The 22,500-nt window shown below is 40.0% G+C and overlaps 1 protein-coding gene across 1 annotated transcript in view; it reads right to left on the bottom strand.

Annotated features, from left to right (window-relative positions):
- Positions 1–22,500, bottom strand: part of LOC113809335 (uncharacterized) — a 183,422-nt gene that overhangs the window by 38,319 nt on the left and 122,603 nt on the right. Inside the window, exons 4-13 of the mRNA XM_070142284.1 lie at positions 10,999–11,115; positions 9,987–10,093; positions 9,357–9,463; positions 8,481–8,673; positions 8,090–8,187; positions 6,153–6,395; positions 5,764–5,936; positions 5,186–5,512; positions 4,330–4,442; positions 3,270–3,432 (exon numbers count right to left, since the gene is read on the bottom strand). Of these exons, the coding sequence (XP_069998385.1) occupies positions 3,270–3,432; positions 4,330–4,442; positions 5,186–5,512; positions 5,764–5,936; positions 6,153–6,395; positions 8,090–8,187; positions 8,481–8,673; positions 9,357–9,463; positions 9,987–10,093; positions 10,999–11,115 (1,641 nt within the window). The remainder of the gene's footprint in view (positions 1–3,269; positions 3,433–4,329; positions 4,443–5,185; positions 5,513–5,763; positions 5,937–6,152; positions 6,396–8,089; positions 8,188–8,480; positions 8,674–9,356; positions 9,464–9,986; positions 10,094–10,998; positions 11,116–22,500) is intronic.

The following is a 22,500-nucleotide window of genomic DNA, read 5'->3' on the forward strand; positions in this document are numbered from 1 at the left end:
AAGTGACCCTGATGGAGATTTAAGTGAACCATTCAAAAAACATGTTCACGAGAGCGCATTTTTTCCTTTCTTTCTTCCTTCCTTACCCCCCCCCTCCCCCCCGCGCGTCGGTTACAGCTGAGCCGGCGCCATATTGTGCCGACCTCAGCGCGGGAAGTGACACAAGAGTAGCGTCCTGCGCGCCGTGACGCAAGAGACACTACTGTTTAACCTCAGGAAAGTGCTGAGCCAAAGCCACCTCCTATGCCGGCTTTCTCATTATGCCTGACGTGTGGCTTTCCTCATTCCTTATCAAGTTCTTCGAGGATTTTGTTAGCATCTCTTTAGTTATGGGGGATATATATGTTTATTTTTTAATGCAAAACCATCTTGTGCCGGTCTTCTAAATATGTCTGCCTTCGGGTTTCTTACTTTTCGTGAGCTTGAGGGGGGCGTTCTTTAAGATTTTTTTTTTTTTATTCTTCGGAGACAGAAGATTTTTTTTAATACAATTTAGCCTCTGATTTTGATTTACGCATCTCATTATTTCTCTTTTGTAACTGTCGTTTTTCTTTACACTGGAAACAGTAAACTGTACGTATCATAATGTGGACCACTTCAGAAAAAAAATATAAAAGTTTTTGGAAATGTTCCCCTGACAAAATGTTTTTTCTTTTATCTTACATTTTCTTTGATACATAAACATATATGAATCGTGTCAAAATCGCTATTTTTACAGTCAATCCGATTGCACCCTGATCTAATATAAACAAACCATGTAAAGAATCATAATTATAAGTATACTAAAATAACCCTAAAAATACTAACGATTAATAACTTTCACATTTAAAGTCTACAATACAAGTTATTAGTGTGTGATTAAGCAAACCTTAATAGCGTGTAGCAATAAACTCATATATGTTACAGCTTATTCTAATTAAAACTCTACTAATTGAAATTACTAAGAACATAAGGATCAAACTAAATGAATTACTATACATTAAACAAACTACCATCAAATTAAATATTCACCCTAGTTTGGAGTCAAAACCAAAAAGTAATTAAAAGTCAAGTTCGAGCACCAATGCGTGGGCGCTTGAGAGTCGTGGGCGTGTGGGTGGCACGGGCGTGAGGGTGAGACTGAGCCTGCCATCGGTGGGATCTCCATTCTCCTCCTCTCCTCCCCCCCTTCCTAATCTCTTCCCTCCCCTACCCCCCAACGTCCCTCCCCCACTTTAACCCCTCTACCCTCCCGCCCCCCCTTCTCCTTTCCCCAATACCTAACTGGATTACATCAGTCACAGTTCTCTGGACGGCGCACTCGCTCACAGTCACTTCAGGCAGGCTAGAGTCACCTACAGGCTAGTCACCTCAGGCAGGCTAGAGTCACCTCTGGCAGGCTACAGTCACCTTAGACAGGCTACAGTCACCTCAGGCAGGCTACAGTCACCATCACTATTACGAGATGACTACGACTCTCACCACCGCCCTGTCCTACATAGAGATGCACAACCCAGTGATCGCTGTGTCTCTGCATTGACATATTCATAATTTATACCGTAAAAATCTCCCATAAGACTTTTTCTTACCAATAATATGAACAAATATAGGAAAAGAAAAGAAATAGAATAGGGAGAAGGGAATAATAATAATAAGAAAATGAAAAAGAAGAAGAATGAGAAGAAAAGAAAAGGAATAGGGAAAAAAAGAAGAAACCGAAAAAGAATAGGACGAAGGAGAAGGGAATGAGAAGGAGAAAAAGGAAAAGAAGAATGAGAAGATAAAAAAGGAAGAAGGGAAAAAAAGAAACCGAAAACGAATAGGACGAGGAAGAGGGAAAAAAGAAACGAAGAAGAAGAAACCTGAGACCCGTCATCACGTCTGTTCGAAGGGACGACTTCCCTGAAGCACAGGCAACGACAGACAAATACGATGGAGACCCTACGAACACCATCTACCAATGAGGCAACTACTAATCCCGTTCCAGTGTAGACGTTTCCACTACCATACCCGGCGCTATCCCTCGAATAGTTCCCAGAAGTTGATTGGTATATTATGTAGTGAAATTATGGTTTGGATATCGATCCATTTATCATCATAACGTGACAACTATCACTTAACAAAAAAAAATCTTTACAGACATTTATTACAACTAAAGATTTTCGTTCCAAGGTGCCATTGCTTAAGAAGCTAAAAAATACGTAAGTTATTGTCTTACCACATTAAATACGTAAAGTGTCTGAAAAACGACTAGCGGCTGTATGAAATGTCTTCAGTAGTAAAAGCCTTAAAGTCAATACAGATGTTATGTTTCTGCTCTCATCGCATTACAGTCTAAGTTCCCCACTGAATATGAAAATACATCTACTGAAAGAATTATATATATAAATAACTTGCACATATAGTGTAAAATGCTGGTCTTCTTTTCAGTGATGAGTAAGAATTTTCACCTGAAATTACGTCTTACTCTAATAATTCACTTTATTTTTTTATATTTACATTTGGTTTCGCATGTCTTTGAACATTCACAAATGCCTTGCCTTTAATTACTATATTATTAAACTTTAATATCACTATTTCAAGCAATATTCCAGATACCCTTTTATATCATTCCAAAGACAATAGTTTTACCCTGGCATTTTATTCTAACTACATACATTATGAATAGATTCAAATATTTGCATATTTCAATGTGTATACGGTGATCCTAAATGAATCGCATTTCCAGGCCAATTTTTTTCATATCAAAAACATACGACCGGTCTGGCATTAAATCTCATTCGTTTCAATTTCCCAATTATCAGTAGCAATTTCTCCAGCGTTTAGCAATGACGATCTGCACCTTCCATCCTTTCCAGCATTCGAACTACCGATTCACAACAGGAAACATCAACCCGTAACAAATAAAAAATATATGTAAATAAATGAATAAAAAACAAATGTATACATGAACAAATACTGAAAAAAAAACAAATAAATGAATTGCCAAATCAATATATAAACAAATAAATAAATAAACTACTGAATAAATAAATACATAAACTACCGAATAAAAAAAATATAAACTACCGAGTAAATAAATATATAAACTACTGAATAAATATATCAACAAATAGATAAACAAACAAATATATAAACAAATAGATAAACAAACAAATATATAAACATACAAACATGAATATACAAACAAATAGATAAACAAACAAAAACAAACAATCAAGTAAATAATTTAACTAACAAGTAAACAAACAAACAAATACGAAACACTAAACAAACCCCCGAGCGCTCACCTCATGGCGCGGGCAGGACTTGGACCTCGGCCTCGTCCGCGTCGGCGTGTGGAAGGTGAAGGCCCGAGACCCAATGGTTATGACATCCCCGTCCTTGAGTCTCCTCGCACCTCCTTCCGCAAGGACTTGGCCATCGACTTCCACCTCGCAGCCTGTTAAGCACCTGTTGGGACGAAGCACATTCAATATCACATTTCAGGTATTGTCTCGTTATGGGAACTAAAACGTACTCGTCTTCTATTGGTTTGAATGCCTTGTGGTGATGAGAATGTATTTTCCTGATGGTCTGCGTATATGTGTGAGATTGATACAAGTGATTTGCAAATAATCTATACCTTTTCAGTGTCTCAGGGAATTATATGGATTCCCCACACATAAAACAGTTATTATAAATTCATTGTTAGCAAAATCGTAAGAGGAAACGTCCTATGTCAATCTCTCTGATGGAAATGGTTCTTTGTTACTATTTTCTCTTTTCCGTTCGTCCTATTTTCCTTTAGTCAGTCATTCAAAGTCTGCGATAAACTCTATGGGAATTCTTCACTTTCCTGTGTCTTGTATGTGAGTGTAAATCATGTTATTATTAGGTAGTTTATTTTGTTATGAATATTGATGTCTCTGCGTTTTTCAAGTCATAGGAGTAAAAATTACAATGACCGTTTTCATAAATACTATACAAGCCAAATTTCTAAATGATGATGTTCTGATGGCCTTCTGTCATGTACAGCTGCCTTGAACACCCATCTACTCACGAACAAGGTCTATATAAGTACTTATATAGACCTTGCTCACGAACGGGCAAATTCTTCCTCGTTACGTCAAAACTATTTTACTTTAGTACTGTTCCACTTTCTTTTGGCAATGCAATTCTCAAGGACATCACACCACCTTTCATGTTAAAGGTAGACCCTATAATATCACCTACTGTTGAAATATTGCCCAAATAAAACACTCATAAATAACTACAAATAAAACATACTCCTACGCTAACATTCAGCCCAATTAAAAAAAAATCTCATTAACATCTTTAACATGATCAAATACCTAAGAAAATATTTACCTGAGTGTAACTGCACCACGCGCATGCGCCAGCGTGCAGTGCGACGGAGCCACCCCTGGCCCGCTGAGGTGCAAATCTGCATTTTCTCCACTCCCCACAACAGAGGCTCCACTCTATGTAAAAAAATATATAACAACACATAATAAGATAATGCTAGAATATGATGCTATTCTAACTTAGTACAGGTGTTACGCTGGTGGAACGTAATACGAGAAATGACGGATATAATTCACATGTTCTGGTGAACATAATATCAAAACACTATTAGGAAGTATCTGCTGATAATCTGATTGATAAATACAGCATCTGAATGAAGTATCGGTGAACAAATATCAACGAAACTTTTATTTAGATATGGCTTGAAAGTAGAAGCTAAAGTTTGAAATATGCATCTTCCTTTTCCCTAAATAAATATATTGGAAAACAGTTATTGAGATAAAGATAAGCCTCATACTGGGGACTATTAAGTCATCTATGAAAATATGTTGAGTGGAGGGGTGAGGGGTTACGATAAATTAAACCTTGAGGTATAAAATGAATAATCTGACTAATGTCTCTTGGTTAGATTTGGACCACAGAACAGTCTGACAACACGCTATTCATAAGTCTATATAAAATAATAATTCCAAGTGATATGTCAGTTTAATTAATTTGTTATATAACGCAAACTCATTTTTTGTAAGAACCGTTTAACACTAAACCTGCAATTTTCTTCCCCAGTTCTACCATTTAAAAGAAAAAAGACAATTGTAAAGAGAAATGCAACATCAAACTTGAAAATAAATAGCATTAAAAATCAACATCAACAGAACAGACATGACACGACACAGCCACCACTTCCCTCCACGACTCCCACCTGTATATGATAAATAATGATGCTGGAGGCGTTGTGGTCGTCCAGCGTGTTGAGCAGGTAGGGCAGCTCCGTCTCCACGATGACGTCCCTGGGCCCGCACGAGCTCTGCCCCGCGTCCACGCTGACGAGGGAGGACGTCGAGCGGTTCATCTTCCCGGAGGAGCCTCGGCCGACGGGGGCGCTCCTCCTCCGCACTCGCTTGTGGTCGCTCGTCGCCTCCACTTGCAGGCGATCGATCCAGTCTCGGGTGAGGTCCGAGGTTGATGCGTTTGAGATCAAGTCCAGCAGTGCAGTGCCACTTGCGCCAAGTGACTGCATGACGGAAGGCTGTCGAAGGGAGAGAGATGGCAGGGGTTTCGGTGACACATCGAATATTCTTTAAGATTTTGTGACAAATCAAATTGTATTTTTTAATGGGAATTCTCTCCATCAGCTTTGTTTGAAACCTTAAAACTGATCGGAATACCATGGAAAATCTAAAAAAAAATTTCTCCCTTAAATATAGCAAAATGAAATCTACACATTAAAAGAATAAAAAAACATTAAAAAACAAAGGAAAAGCCGTTCATCCCACTTACATTAGCATCACATAACAGTCTCCGAAGGGCAGCCACTTCTTTCTTCAAGCTCCTGATAGTGGCCGTTCCAGAGTCAAGGTTCACCACGGGCATGTTGACGATGCAACGCGCACGTGTGGCATAGCGTAAGGTTGCAACGGTCTCGGCAAAGCTAGTGCTTGACGGAGACATCGCTTCAAGGGAAATAAAGTTTATCAGGCTCTATCGAGACGTATTTCGTAGGGAAAATGTAATGTCAACCAAACAATACACATCTAAAACTTAATTAACATAAAAATACAAATAAGAAATACAAACATGGCAACCACGTCAGGATCTCAAAATTTAGAAAGAAGAAAGAATAAATACGAAGAAAGAAGAAGAAAATGATGATGAAGAAGACCACTCACTTGCAATCATCAAAGTTTTAGCATTGCCTCCAAGCGTGTCTTTCAAGAGCCAGGTCAGCACCGAATCCCTATAAGGAATGAAGGGGAGTTTGGAAGCCTTCCTCTGTCCTTCGGCAGGATATCCGTCGGGGATTGTGGTGTGGGATTGCGCGTAGGAGGGGCGGGAGGTGGCGCTGTAGAGGGAGAGGTTGGAACCCAGGGGCGACATTGCCACCGTGGATCCTAAATTCGCACCACGTTCAGCTGTTTGACGGATGGAAAGTATAAGTATAAGAGACATGATCTATCACTGAAGTTTTCTACATTCGTGAGTCGTAAAGATTAGAGGAGGCTATTTGTTATATGAATTAAAAGGGGCCATTTATTTTATTTCTTCTCTATAAAGGAACTTTTAATTGAGAGGTGATTATGTTAAAATTGTTAAAGTTGCAATTTGGGACAAAGAAATCCTTAGAAACCTAGATTTCGTTCAAGTAAACTTAGCTCAGAAATTAGTATCATAATATCAAATATGTGACTAGAAATTAGTAACTGTACCTACAACCCATATTTTAACTTTTATACCACAGATTATCATAAAAAGAAGAATTTTTATTTATCATGCAATTCAGCTACAGAATTTATTTTTCATATCTATAAACAGAATCTTGGAATACTTTTTAAGACAGAATTCTATATCTGTTTTTGTTAAAAATAAATAAAGACACTATAAAATACGACTTAATTACTACCATGAAGCTATTAAAGTATAAAAAGTTTATTAATCTTACATACAGAACTACACTGCATGTACTACCCTACATACTGTTTTTTTACTTAAGAAAGAACAATGAAAAGGGATGCAATTAATATAGGAGAAAAAACAGTAATACACATTACAATATCCACATAGAAGTTATACGCATGCAGATTTGTCTTTGTTAGACCTACCACAGCAAATGCAGCCACGAGCCTTGTGGACGACTAGATAAGAATAACATGAGTGTGAATATGACTACTACAAATGGCTATCGAACTCAAGACTGCGAATAGAAAGCCTTCCGAATACATGACTACCATAAAAACTTTTCCTATCTATGATTTTTTTATGAATGGTCTTTGAATACATGGCTAGTAGGAGTGCCACTCAAAACTACTTCAACGGAATGACACTTATTTATCGATGTTACACATAATGGCATTAACGTAAAAAATCTGATTACAAATTACAAAGAGATAAATGACCCAAATGCTGTAATAAAGGTACAGTAAGCATGCTACAGTAACACATACGCAAGGCGTATAATCTATATTAATAATATGCTGGATATTATGGCAGTCAAATTTGTTGCATAAAATATATCAATGATCCCTACATTGTTTATATCAATGGTCCCTATTTTGGTTATGTCACTGGTTCTTGCTTTGTTTATATCAATGATTCCCTACTTTGTTTATGTCAATGGTCCCTACTTTGTTTACACCAATGATACCTACATTGTTAATTCAAAAGGAGACACTGTAGCCAATGTAATAAATACAACTGATTCACACTGTGATGAGGAAAAAAACGCACATTGCAGTTAATTTTTCCTGCATCACAAATTGGACAACCATGATCAGCAATTACACACATTTATGCTTCCTATTTTCCATCAGCATTAGTGTTCCCTTCAAACGATTCGAACCTTTCTTACACACAACGATAAAAGACCTATTCCCAGTTCCTATCAGCAAAATGTTCACTTAAAATGATTCAACTCTAACCACATCCAACGGCAAGACCTACTCATATTTCCCTCGGAATCACCGTTCACTTATAATGATTCAACCTTTGCCAAATGCAACAGTAAGGCCTATTCCTATTTTCCACCCATTCCAATTTTCCATCAGCATAATGCTCACTTTAACTGATTCGAACCTTTCTCCCACACAACAGTAAGTCCTTCGACCTTTACCTAGAGCAGAGATGACATTGCCAAGCGTCACGAGCGAGCGGTTGATGCTGGCTCCCTCCGTCAACCTGGTCTTGTCAACTTCCTCGCTCGCTCGTTCACTGTCAAATAGGAAATGTAATGGTATAGGGTTGTGTAAATAGTTTCCAAAAACAGGTAAAAAAAAAAGAAATCTATCCAAAGGCATTGCATAGTGGAAAATGAATATTCTACTTTCCCTGTAAAAGTATGTATGAGGTTACACAGTTTTTAATAGAAAGAAAATACATACATAAATCAATTCACGAATTAAATCTAACAAAACCATCATAGTTTATAATTAAATACACGAAAACCAAACTTAAGGATCAGCATATAGCACTATACGCATTACACACGCCATCCTCTCCCATACCTCCCTGCCAGATCAACCAAGGTGAGCGCCGAGCGAGTGTGGGCGGCGGGCTGGGTCACATCTAAGGTCAGCAGGGCATGGGACCTCGACGAATGGGCGTGGGAAGCCGTGGGAGCCACACTGCGACTCGCCCGCCCACGCTCCAGCAACGCCCACGCTTCACTCGTGTCTGTGATGGGGTGGCGCGTCACACCTGTAAAGGAAGGGGGTTGAATGGCCTAGTGTAGCAAAATACAACGTACTCTAACGCGGATAAAATGCACAGGTACTTAACGCAAATCAACCATACAGTTATTAAATACATTCTACGACAGTGTCCTCTCCTGCACAAAAATCCACACAAGTTCCGTACTGAAGCTCAACATAATCTAAAATACAATAGTTAATAAACTGAAACCTACCATACACAAGTTCATAAATGAATTCCAAAACAATGTACACCTGCACACAAATACATAAGTTATGTATTTAAATCAATCGCAATCTACATTCGATAGACAGTTCATTCATCTGAACCAAGAAAGAAAGAGGACACAATATAAGAAAACCTCTCGAAATTACTCAAAAATCTCACACACGGACTCAAAAATCTCACACAGACTCAAAAATCACACACACGGACTCAAAAATCTTACACACGGACTCAAAAATCTCACACACGGACTCAAAAATCTCACACACTGACTCAAAAATCTTACATACGGACTCAAAAATCTCACACACTGACTCAAAAATCTCACACGGACTCAAAAATCTCACACACTGACTCAAAAATCTCACACACTGACTCAAAAATCTCACACACTGACTCAAAAATCTCACACACTGACTCAAAAATCTCACACACTGACTCAAAAATCTCACACCGGGACTCACCATCAACATAGGGACCTGTGTGGGGATGCTCTCGTACCCTCAGGTGCCGCCCCTGGTCATTGCCCGTGAGCAGATCCCGTACCCTCTCATTGTAGATCTCAACCAGGCTGTTACGTAAAAATAGAAAATGGATCTTCATAAACAGCGTGTTTTTTTATTCCTTTAGGGCAGAAAAAATCTCAGCCTATTTAATTTTCTTTATCATTATGTTTTTTTATATTCCTATATGGGTTGATGTTAATAAGTATTACATTACAAACCACTACTGGTTTACCGATAACATGATCTCCATATACAAGAAATATCAGTCTATTTTCAACATAAACTAACATTGTCATATAAAATTCCAATTCCCCTTTATTTAACATAAACCCAATGTAACAAGGCAGAGAGAGAAAAAAAACTTACACCAACGTCCCCAAACAAATTTTCGGCCATCAAAGCTTCCAAACCCATTGACCTCTTCCTTTGTTTTCCCTTAGGCCTACCTCAAACAAACAAGCTTCCGATATTCGAAGTTCCTTTTCCCTTTTCTCCCCTTAGGCTTACCTCAAACAAACAAACTTTCGTCCACCAAAGTTCCCATGACCTTTGACCTCTCCCCCCCCCTTTTTCCCCCCTTAGACCTACCTGAGGGTGAGCGAGAAGTCCTGCGCGCAGAGGTCGTCGGGGGCGTACCTCTGCTGTAGGCGGGTGAGGAGCCCCTGGCATATCCTGGGGGCCAAGCCGGGAGATTCCTGGAATAGAGTCAGTGGCATTCAATTCCATGCTTTGGGGAATAAACAGCTTCAGTTACTGAGACCCTGGCACTGAGTTCCAGATAGCTTTTGGGAATGAATGACTTGGCCTTTTAAAACTGGCATTCAGTTCCGTGTCTCTTTTGGGAATGAATAACTTCACCCTTTTAAGAACGTTATTCATAACTTCCTCGCAAAGCATGAATGATAATCACGTCTCTAGTGAGGTTATTCATTTTCGCCATTTATATTTTTCAACATCTATTACCACGAATTCTGTTCTTCGTTTCACTTTCTGGGGATATGGTGTGCGTATGTGGTAGAGTATGGATGCTGTTCCTCTGTGCAAAAGCGGCCTAATCTGATACCTCTATCTATCCTTAGAGAACAGTATCACACTTCCGGCTAAAGAAATATCACAACCCCTGAAAAATTGCGATAATTTAAACGTAATTAAAAATGATGATGATGATGATAGCGATGATAATAGTGATGATGATAATAATAATGATGATGATGATGTGATGATAATGATGATGATCATCATTATCATTATTATCCTCATAATTATTTCAATATTAACAATAATAATAATGATTATAGTAGTAATAATACTAATCACAGCAATAACTAGTAATAATAATAGTAATTACAGTAATAAATCTAGCAGTAGTAGTAGTAGTAGTAGTTATAATAATAATAATTATTATTATCATAATTATTATTATAACTATAAAACAATAATAATAATAACAATAAAGACATAATCACACAAACTACACAGCAGATTTCCTGAAAGAAAAATCTCTCTCTCTGTCTCTGTCTGTCTGTCTGTCTGTCTGTCTGTCTGTCTGTCTGTCTGTCTGTCTGTCTGTCTGTCTGTCTGTCTCTCTCTCCCTCCTCACCTTATGCCCCAAGACGGTGTAGGTCTTTCCTGAGCCTGACTGTCCATAGGCAAGAATACAGGCGTTGTACCCGCTCACTGCCGCCGCCTCCATGTCCTGTCCCAGCTCGCGGTAAATCTGGAAAAACGAAATTATTTTAGATATGGTGTTTTTGTGTGTCATTTAGCTTTAGTTTTAGTTTGGTTGCGAAGGGACGGAATGGAGACATGTATCATTTCGATATAACTGTAATTATCTGTGATTTATCAAGTTTTTTTTTATTTTTTGATCTTTTTGAGGGAGAGGGGGTGACGGGTTAATTGCAATGGAGAAAAGTATGATTTTGATATAAATGTACATTTGATTTGAAATATCTACCAATATCTAGATGATCTGTAATGTATGGTTTAAATTTCAATATTCAAATTCAATACATTTCATTTGATTAAACAAAAAATCAATAAACACACATGAATTCATCTCCGTAACTACTACCACATTTTCTATTCGAACTTCCTTGTCAGGAGAAAAAATGAGAACGCCACAAATCACTGAGATATCGCCCATTATAGAAATCCAGCACAGGGTGAACCGAACTCGAAGAAGAAGAAAGAAAAGAAGAAGAAGAAGAAGAAAAAAAAAAAGAATGTACCATTTATCACAATTTCTTTCGGCGCAAATGGCGGGGTCTCCGACTTGCGTATAAGCGGGAGTCACGTGACCCGCTCCCTCGCCCTACCCTGTCGAGGAGACGCAAACTGCCACGCAAACGAGAGGCATCTTTTAAAACCTTTTACATGTCTTAAAAAAAAAATCCAGTAACTTCACAACAGAAAAAATATATGTTCCAGAAAGTATACACCAGAAAAAAAATCCATTACAGAAAATCTATACTAGAAAAAATATCTATTACAGAAAGTTTATAACAACAACAGCAACAATAACAAAATGCAAATGTACATAAACAAAAAAAAAAAATCCAGTAGCTTCACAATTTCCCACAAACCAGAAAAAAATATATGTTCCAGAAAGTATACACCAGAAAAAAAAATCGTTTACAGAAAATCTATACCAGAAAAAGAAAATCTATTACAGAAAGTTTATAACAACAACAGCAACAATAACAAATTGCAAATGTACATTTCTGCGTCCACGTAAAATCTAAGAATGAGGCGTACTGTACGCTTTGTTCTATGACAACTCGGGTCGACGGTCAGGCTGATAAAATCTACGGACATCAGTTGCCAGATTTAAGTTAACGACCAGCGACGAACGACACAAATTGGGATTCGAAACGAGTGACCTTGAGGCGATGCCAATCATTTGTCTTCCGTTAGACTACCTGGGCCACGGGGAGGAGGGGGAGGGGGAGGGGGTTAAGTCACTTCCGGTACAGCACTTTTTTGAAACAGATTCATTTTTTTGTTTCTATGTTTTTTTCTATGTATGCATTGTGTCTTTCTAAAGATATTTTCGGTTCTTCGTTGTTGTTTTTTTCTTTTTTATGTTCCGCCATTCATTCCTTTGGTAGTTTGCTATTTTCATCTTTCCTTTTCTTCAGTGTTTTCTTTTTCTTTTGTTGTTCCTCCCTCCTTCCATTTACCTCATCCGATCCCAATTAACCTCCTTTATTACTTTTTATTTATAAATTCATCCTCGACCCTTTTTCTCCCCTTTTCTTTTTTTCCCATCTTCCTAGCCTCCCCCTCCCTCCTCCCTTCCTTTATTGTTCACCCTCTGACCCTATTTTCCTCTCCCTCTCTCTGTCTCTCTCGTTCTATCCCTCCCTCTCTCCCTCCCTCCCCCCACCCCCACCTCTCTCTCTCTCTCTCTCTCTCTCTCTCTCTCTCTCTCTCTCTCTCTCTCTCTCTCTCTGATTTTCTCTCGTTCTCTCTCTCTCTTTTTCTCTCGTTCTCTCCCTCCAACTCTCTCGCTCTCTCGTTCTCTCTCTCTCTCGTTCTCTCCCTCCTTCCCTCTCTCTCTCTCCATTCCTTCTCCCCTTCTATGCTCCACTCGCTTCTCTCCCACCTCTTCATCCGGCCCCTCCCTTTTCCGCTCCCATTATCCGATTATTGACCCACCTTTCTTCACCCTACCTCCCATCAACCCACCTTCATTCACCATCCTATCACCCACCAACCCCTCTTGTCCCTCCCCCCCCTCCTTCCTATTTTCCCATCTTTAACCCCCTTGCCTCTTCTTCTCTCACTTTTCCTCCTGATCACCATCTGCCCACCGACCCACCTTTCCTCCCCCTCCCAACTCCCACTCATCTACCAAACAACCGGTGTCACCGCCCCCTTAAAACCAACCCACCAACCTCCCTCCTTCCAACCCCACACCAACCCAATCACCTTCCCCACCAAACTCATCCCCATCTTCCTCCCCCTCCCCCTCGGCCCTAACCACTCCCCTTTCCTTCCTCCCCAACCCACCTTCCTCACCCACCCATCCATCTTCTACCCCCTCCCCCCTACTCACCCCCTTCCTCCCTCCCCTACCCACCCATCCACCATCTTCCCTCTCCCCCCTACCCAACCCAAACCCACCCCCTTTCCTCCGTCCACCAACCCACTTTCCCCACCCAACCATTCACCTTCTTCCCCCTCCCTCCTAACCACCCCAAAACCCACCCCTCTTTCCTCCCTCCACCAACCCATCTTCCCCAACCACCCATCCACCTTCTTCCCTCTCCCCGCTACCCAACCCAAACCCACCCCTCTTTCCTCCCTCCACCAACCCACCTTCCCCACCCACCCATCCACCTCCTTCCCCCTCCCCCCTACCCACCCACCTTCCCCACCCACCCACCTTCTTCCCCCTCCCCCTTACCCACCCCCCTTTCCTCCCTCCACCAACCCACCTTGCCCACCCACCCATCCACCTTCTTCCCCCTTACCCACCACCCTTTCCTCCCTCCACCAACCCACCTTCCCCACCCACCCATCCACCTTCTTCCCCCTACCCCCTTACCCACCACCCTTTCCTCCCTCCACCAACCCACCTTCCCCCACCCGTCCGTCCACCTTCCCTCCTTTTCCCCACCCCGAGAGTACCGCGACCCGACCTGACCCCTGACGCTAATGGGCGCGTGTGCCCCGTCCCGCAAATCAGCCCCAAACACGCCATTTTGAGATTCTCGATCAGCCACGCCCATCGGCAGCGAAGCGGTCGGGCTGCTGCTGCTGCGGGGTCGGTGTCGCGTGTCGGGTGCGGCCGGACGTACATGTATATACATATATATATATATATATATATATATATATATATATATATATATATATATATATATATATATATATATATATATACATGCATACATACACATACACACACACACAAACACGCACATACACATACACAGACACACACACATATATATACATATATGCATATCTATATCTATATCTATCTGTATATATAGATAGATACACTTACATTATATATATATATATATATGTATATATATATACATATATATATATATATATATATATATATATATATATATACACACACACACACACACACATACACATACACATATACATATACATATACATATACATACACATACACACACACACATACACACGGCTCCAACAATCAAACAGAAATCATGTAAAACGAAGGACAAACAGCAATAACCGTCTTTCCTGAAACCGGACAACCTTTCCCCAAAACAATATTCTGAAAGTAAAAAAAAAAGCCTCTGCACAGCGCAACCTCTTCTGAGAAAAGAGGCCTAAGAAAGGAAAAAAAATAAATAAAATAAAAATAAGAGGGAATGTGAGCAAAGACGATGAAAGATTGACATCATCCGAACGACCAGTCACATAAAGCACCGCCGGAGAGATTTATAAGCGGAGAATTTTTTCTTTTTCTTTTTCTCTCTCCTCTCCCTCCCTCCCTCCCTCTCCCCTCCTCCTATTCCTCCCTTCACCTCACCCTTCTGCCCTTCCTCCAGTCTCTCTCCTCGCCTTTCTTCTTACTCTTCTATCCCTCTTCCGACGTCCTTCTCTCTCTCTTTCTCTCTCAACATTTCCACTCGCCGTCCCTCCTCCTCCTCCTTCTTACCCTTTGCCCTTCCTCCCCACTGCTACCCACTTCCCCTCCCTTCCCTTCCACCCTCCCTCTTCTCTCCATTTCTCTTCTCAGTCCCTCCATTCCCTCGCCTCCTCCCCTCCCCCCCCCCCACTTCCCTTCCGCCTCTCCTCCTCTCTATTCCCTCATTTTCCTTCCCCAGTTCCCTCCCTCCCGCTCTTCTTCCCTCTTCCATGTTCCTCCTTTTCCTCTCCCTTCCCTCTCCTCCCTTCCCTACCGCTCCCTTCCTTCGCACTTTCCCCTCTTTCCCCCTCCTCCCTAGTTCCCCATCTTTCCTTCTTCTCCAGTCATTCCCCTTCCACTTCCCTTTTCCTTCCACCTTCCCCTTTCCCTCGCTCCTTTCCCTTCCTCTTCCCCTTCCCCTCTTCCCCTTCTCCTCTCCCCTCTCCTCCCCCCTCCCCTCCCCTCCTATCGCATGAGAACATTTCAAGGACAGTCCCAGCCCACCGATGGCCTGTTACACTGCCGAAATGAGGACTTTCACCGAATCTCATTATCTTCTCTATCCCTCACCCCCCCCCAAAAAAAAAAAAAAAAAACGAAGAAAAAATAATAACAGAAAGAGAATATGAAACAAGGAAACGAAAAAGAAAAAAAACTGACAAAATAATAAAAAAGGAATACGAAAGAGGAAAAAGAAAAAGAAAAAACACCTGAAAAAAAAACGACAAAATAATATAATAATAAAAAAGAATACGAAATAAGAAGAACAAGCAAAAGGAAATGAAAAATAAAAAAATTTGCCTGACATACTTTTGGCTTTCGCAAAATGAGACGAGCGAACGAGGCGTCGACCTAGAAACAGAAGCAATTGTGTTCACGGGCTGTGTCTCCGCGCCCCTTCGGAGAATTTTCGAAGAAGGAAGAATAGCGATGAAAAAAAAGGAAGGGGGGAGGGAGAGATAAATGAGGGAAGAAGGAAAATGGCAATGAATAAGAGAGGGGGGATTGAATAAATGAAGGAAGAAGGAAGAACAGCAAAAAAACAGAAAGTGGGGGAATAAATGAGGGAAGAAGGAAGAATGGCAATGAAAAAGAGAGGGGGGGGGGGTTGAGTAAATGAGTGAAGAAGGAAGAACAGCAACGAAACAGAAAGGGGGAGGGGGGTAAATAAATGAGGGAAGAAGGAAAAATGGCAATGAAAAAAGGAGGGGAGGATTGCATAAATAAGAGAAGAAGGAAGAATGACAATGAATAAAAAAGAGAAATGAACAGACAAAGGAAGAAAGAAGCATAGAAATGATAAAAGGAGGGTTAAATAAATGAGGGAAGAAGGAAGAATGGCAATGGAAAAAAGAGAAACGAATAGATAAAGGAAGATGGAAGAATAATGAAAAAGAGGAAAAATAAACAAATAAAGGAAGGAAGAAGGAAGAATAAAAATGAAAAAAGACGGGAAAATAAGTAAACAAAGAATGAAGGAAGAAGGGGGAAATTAATAAATAAAGGAAGAATAGAAATTAAAAAAGAGGGAAAAATAAATAAATAAAGGAAGAAGGGAGTATAAAAGGGGGAAATAAATAAACAAAGGAAGAATAACAAAGAAAAATAAGAGAGAAATTAATAAATGAAGGAAGAAGAAAGAATGACAATTAAAAAGAGGGAATATAAATGTATATACAAATATGTATATACTGTAACCTCACCCCCCCTAAAAAAACACCATAAGCAGCAGCATATATTAGAAATTAACCACTTCCATCAATAACAATGACGATGATGATGATGATGATAATGATGGCGATAAAAGATAATGATAATAATGACAATGATTGTAATAATAATAATAACAATAATATTAGTAATACCAATAATCCAATAATAATAATTAAAATTATAATAATAATAACAATAATAACAGCGACAATAATAATAATGATAATGATAACAATAACAACCAACTGATCAATTAATCAAAATAACTCAAAATACACCTCCCTTCTTTGATAATCCTTACACGAACGACCCACAATCTTCTTAATGTCATTAACTTTTTTTTTCTTTTTTTTTTTTCTTTTTTTCTCTTTTTTTTTAACACACAAATTTACATCCGCCGATCTATCCCATTACGCGTGTCTTTCCGCCGCAACTGACGAGCATATTGGCATTGTCGATTGCAATTCGGGGAGAGTCCAGGGCGGGACACGCGACATGGGGGGGGGGGTATGGGGGAGAGGATGACGGGGGGGGGGGATGACGGGGGGAGATCGAGGAGAAAGGGGGTTGGGGTACGGGTGGGGGTAAGGGGGAGAGGATGAGGAGGTGGAGGTCGAGAAGTAAGGGGGTTTGGGTAGGGGTGGGGTTGAGGATAGGGGAGTAAGAGGGATGGGGTGGGGGTGGGGGAGGCTGAGGAGAAAGGGGAGTATGGGTGAGGGGGTAAGAAGGTTGGGGTGGGTGTAGAGGGGTGAGGAGCACGGGGGTTGGGGTGGGTATAGCGAGTGAAAGGGGAGGGAGTAGGGGGTTGGAGATGGGTGTAGGGGGTTAGGGGGGAGGTAAGGGGGGGGTTGGGGTACGTCTAGGGGGTGAGGGGAGGAGTAAGGGAGTTGAGGATTGGTGTAGGGGGTTAGGGGGGAAGTAAGGGGGTTGGGGTGGGTATAGGGGGTGAGGATAGGGGAGTAAGGGGGTTGGGGTGGGTGTGGAGGTGAGAGTGGGGGGGAGGGGGATGGGGTGGCGCTTCATCCCCGAAAGGAAAACCTTGGCCTTCTAACCTATTTTCATTTTCCTTTTCTTATTCAGTTTTTAATGACTATCTGCATGATTATTTTTCTATCTACTTCAGGTACGATAACTTTATCGCATTTCTTTTTTATCTATAAATTTACTTATTAATCATATCATACATTAAAATCTCTTTCATAACCTCTTTTCTCACCTATTAAATTGATTCATGCAAAAATGCGATTCGAAAAAAATGCCAAAAAATCAGCAACAGTAAATATTACTAAACACACCATTTCAATAAACAAACAAACAAATAAGAAACAGCTGCCTATAACAAGAAAGATACAAACAAACAAACAAGATATAACGACATTCACGGACACGGACGCAAAATCATAAAGTCCAAACAAGCAATTACTCAAAATTGATGCTCAAATAAAACTATCTGCGCTGGAGATCAAATTTCTTCATCAAGCAATTTGCCTTCAATATTTTATAGCTCGAGAGATCTATAAAGAAGGGAAAAAAGGATGTTTAAAAATGGGGGTGTCGATAAACGAATATCATGTGTGTGTGTGCGTGTGTGATATACATACATACATACATACATACATACATACATACATACATATATACATATATATTGTGTAAAAGAAGCGTATTTACGCATTCATTTATTTTTTTCTTCAATATTTGTGAATGGATAACAAACATGACGAATACCAAGAGAATGAGAGAGAGAGAGAGAGAGAGAGAGAGAGACAGAGAGAGAGAGAAAGAGAGAGAGAGAGAGAGAGAGAGAGAGAGAGAGAGGGAGAAAGAGAGAGGAGAGAAGAGAGGAGAGGGAGGGAGGGAGGAAGGGAGAATGGGAGAGGAAGAGGGGGAAAGAGGGAGGGAGGGAGGGAGGGAGGGAGGGAGGGAGGGAGGGAGGGAGGGAGGGAGGGAGGGAGGAGGGAGGGAGGAGGGAGGGAGGGAGGGGGGGGAGGTGGAGGGGAGAGTGAGAGTGAGAGAGAGAGCGATCGAGAAAGCGAGACAGAAGCAGAAAGAGAGAGAGAGAGAGAGAGAGAAAGCGAGACAGAAGCAGAGAGAGAGCGCGAGACAAGCAGAAAGAGAAAGAGAGGCAGGCAAACTGAGATAAAGAAACAGAGAAACTTAGAAGCAGAGAGAGAAGAAAGACAAACACGCGTATGGCCTCGATCGCCAGGAATCCACATACAGCAACACAGACGGCGGGGAGGTGCGCAGTTCTCATTTCATTTTCATGGAGAAAAGGGGAAGAAACAGGGGGAGGAAGGGAGGAGAGGGATAAGAGAGAGAGAGGAGACGACGACGAATAGAAAGAAGAGAAAGAGGAGCGGAAAGAGAGAATGATGAAGAGGACGAGGAAGGATGAGAAGAAGGTGGACGAGAAAGAAGAAAAAGAGGAAGAGGAAGAAGGAAAGAAGGACCAATCACCTGTTTCCCATTCTGGCGTTAATTCTTTGCCATAATTCCCGAGAGCAAAAAAAAAAAAAAAAAATGCCTCTGCTTATTAATTTAATCTCTTAAACATGTCAGATGACGGCTTAAACGGATATAAATTATGCCTTGTGTCTACCCACTTGGCATTTAATTAATGGTAATTCAGATTTCGAAATTAATGCCCGAGGTTTTATTTCTCTTGGGGTTGTCTGTCTGTATAAGGGCGTCTTTCGCTTAACTTGTGAAGTCGAAGGAAACACTTGATTAAATTGAAAAATAAAAAAAATAAAAGGATTATGTAATGCAGTTGGGAATGTCTCAAGAAAATATACTCGTGTTTTTTTTTTTTTCATTTGAATTTCGTCGTTCTATATGTACGTATGTACTTGGCCGCGCGTGTGTGTGTGTTTGTGTGTGTGTGTGTTTGTGTGTGTGTGTGTGTGTGTGTGTGCGTGTGTGCGAGTGCGTGTGTGCGAGTGTGTGTGTGTGTGTGCGACTGTGTGTGTGTGTGAGTGTGTATGTGTGTGTGTGTAAGTGTGTATGTGTGTATGTGTGTGAGTGTGTGAGTGTGCATGTGTGTGTGTGAGTGTGCATGTGTGTATGTGTGTGTGTGTGTGCATGTGTGTGTGTTTATGAGTGTGTATGTGTGTGTGAGTGTGTATGTGTGTGTGTGAGTGTGGTGTGAGTGTGAGTGTGAGTGTGAGTGTGAGTGTGAGTGTGAGTGTGAGTGTGAGTGTGAGTGTGCGTGTGCGTGTGTGTGTGTGTGTGAGTGTGCATGTGTGTGTGTGTGTGTGAGTGTGCATGTGTGTGTGTGAGTGAGTGTGTGTGCGCGCGCGCGTATGTGTATGCGTGTGTACACGTGTGTGTACGTATATATTGGTATATCCGGATCTGTGTATGCGTGTTTCGACGCGTATATCAGCCTGCGCCTCTCTCTCTGTGTGACTCTGCCCCGTTCTGCCCCAACAGGAATAATGCCAGTCCAGGTCGGCCTGACAGGAGGCGGCGACAGGAAGCGTGACTCCAACCTGATGGAATATGTCAACAAAATGGAGATTCTTTTTTTAAAGATAAAGTCTACAGACGTATATCTCCGAGATTACGTTCTTGTGGGGCCTTTCGCGATGAGACGTTGCATGACCGCCCCTGATCCGGCCTGATAGGAATGCCCGCTGCTCCATGATAAGAATGGTCATGCTGCTTCTGCTGATAATGACAATAATGATAATGACAATAACAATAACAGCGACAAAATAACAATAATAACAATAATAATAATAATAATAATAACAATTATAGCAATAATAATAATAATAATAATAACAATTATAGCAATAATAATAATAATAATAATAATAATAATAATAATAATAATAATAATAGTAGTAATAATAATAATAAATATAAATATACCAATAATTAGTAGTAGTAGTAGTAGTAGTAGTAGTAGTAGTAGTAGTAGTAGTAGTAGTAGTAGTAGTAGTAGTAGTAGTAGTAGTAGTAGTAGTAGCAGTAGTAGTAGTAGTAGTAGTAGTAGTAGTAGTAGTAGTAGTAGTAGTAGTAGTAGTAGTAGTAGTAGTAGTAGTAGTAGTAGTAGTAGTAGTAGTAGTAGTAGCGATAATAATAATAATTAATAACAATAATAATAGTAATAACAATAACAATAATAATGCTGACGATAATGATGATACCAACAACAATAACAACAACAACAACAAGGACGACGACGACGATAATAATAAAAATGACGATGATGGTAACAATAACAATCAATCCCCATTACCGAGACAGCCCAAAATCCAATCATCAAAAGATCAACCGAAACATTAAATCATTTTTCAGAAAAGTTTCAAAACGACCCCCTCCCCCTCAATTACCCCCCCCCCCCCCACCCACCCAATTCTAACCCACACCGACCATTCGACGTTACATAACAGCCCCTTTGGACCAACCCGTTACGGAAGCCCATCCAACTTCTCCCCGGGAAGTTGTAAAAAAAACAACATCTAAACTTGTCACGGAGTTGTAAAAAAAACATCTAAACTTCTCAGGAAGTTGTAAAAAAAAAGCCCATCCAACTTCTGAGGAAGTTGTATCTTCTCAGTTGTACAAAAACTCATCAAACCGTCTCAGGAAGTTGCATAAAAGCCCACACTACTTCTCCCCTGGAAGCAAAATAAAAGCCCATGCTTCTCCCTTGGAAGTTCTACGAAAGCCCGTACAACTTCTCCCAAGTAGGAAGTTGTGTAAGGCCTTATATCCGACTCTTTGTGACGTCAGCAAACCCCAACCTCCCATCTCCTTTCCTCTTCCTTTGGCGGTTATATATGACAAGTAACTACTCAAAGGACATTAAATAAATACATAAATAAATAAACAAAAAATTGTGAATACATAAATAAATAAATAAAAAATTGTAAATACATTAATAAATAAGAAAAAAAATGTGAATACATAAATAAAAAAAAAATTGTGAATACATTAATAAATAAACAAAAAATTGTGAATACATTAATAAATAAACGAATATTAATTAATACATAAATAAGGAAAGGAGAGAAAAGGATAAAAGAGAAGGAAAGAAACATGAGATAAAACAACAAAAGAAAAAAAAGGAGGGAAAAAAATTAAAGAAGAAAAAAAAATGAAAAGAGAAAACACGGAAAAAACTGGAATAGAAAAAAAGAATAAAGGAAAAAAAAAAAGAAAACATGGGAAAAGAGGGAAGATAAGGCTTTTCTCTCAACAGCTGTCACAGGATTACGTAAGGAAAATGTGATGTGAAATATAGTTCGGACTCTGATATTCTAACCCCCCCCCCCCAAAAAAAAAAGGGCGAATTCGTTCTCTCTCTCTGTCTGTCTCTCTCTCTCTATTTATCTATCAATCTCTATCTCTCTCCCTCTCTCTATTTATCTATCAATATCTCTATTTATCTATCAATCTCTCTCTCTATTTACCTTTTAATCTCTCTCTCTATTTATCTATCAATCTCTCTCTCTATTCATCTATCAATCTCTCTCTCTATTCATCTATCAATCTCTCTCTCTATTCATCTATCAATCTCTCTCTCTATTTATCTATCAATATCTCTCTTTGTTTATCTATCAATCTCTCTCTATGTACCTTTTAATCTCTCTCTCTATTTATCTATCAATCTCTCTCTCTATTCATCAATCAATCTCTCTCTCTATTCATCTATCATTCTCTCTATTTATCTATCAATCTCTCTCTCTATTTATCTATTAATCTCTCTCTCTCTATCTATCAATCTCTGTCTATCTATCTATCAATCTC

The sequence above is a fragment of the Penaeus vannamei genome, chromosome 29 (assembly GCF_042767895.1).
Source record: "Penaeus vannamei isolate JL-2024 chromosome 29, ASM4276789v1, whole genome shotgun sequence".
Taxonomy (NCBI): domain Eukaryota; kingdom Metazoa; phylum Arthropoda; class Malacostraca; order Decapoda; family Penaeidae; genus Penaeus; species Penaeus vannamei.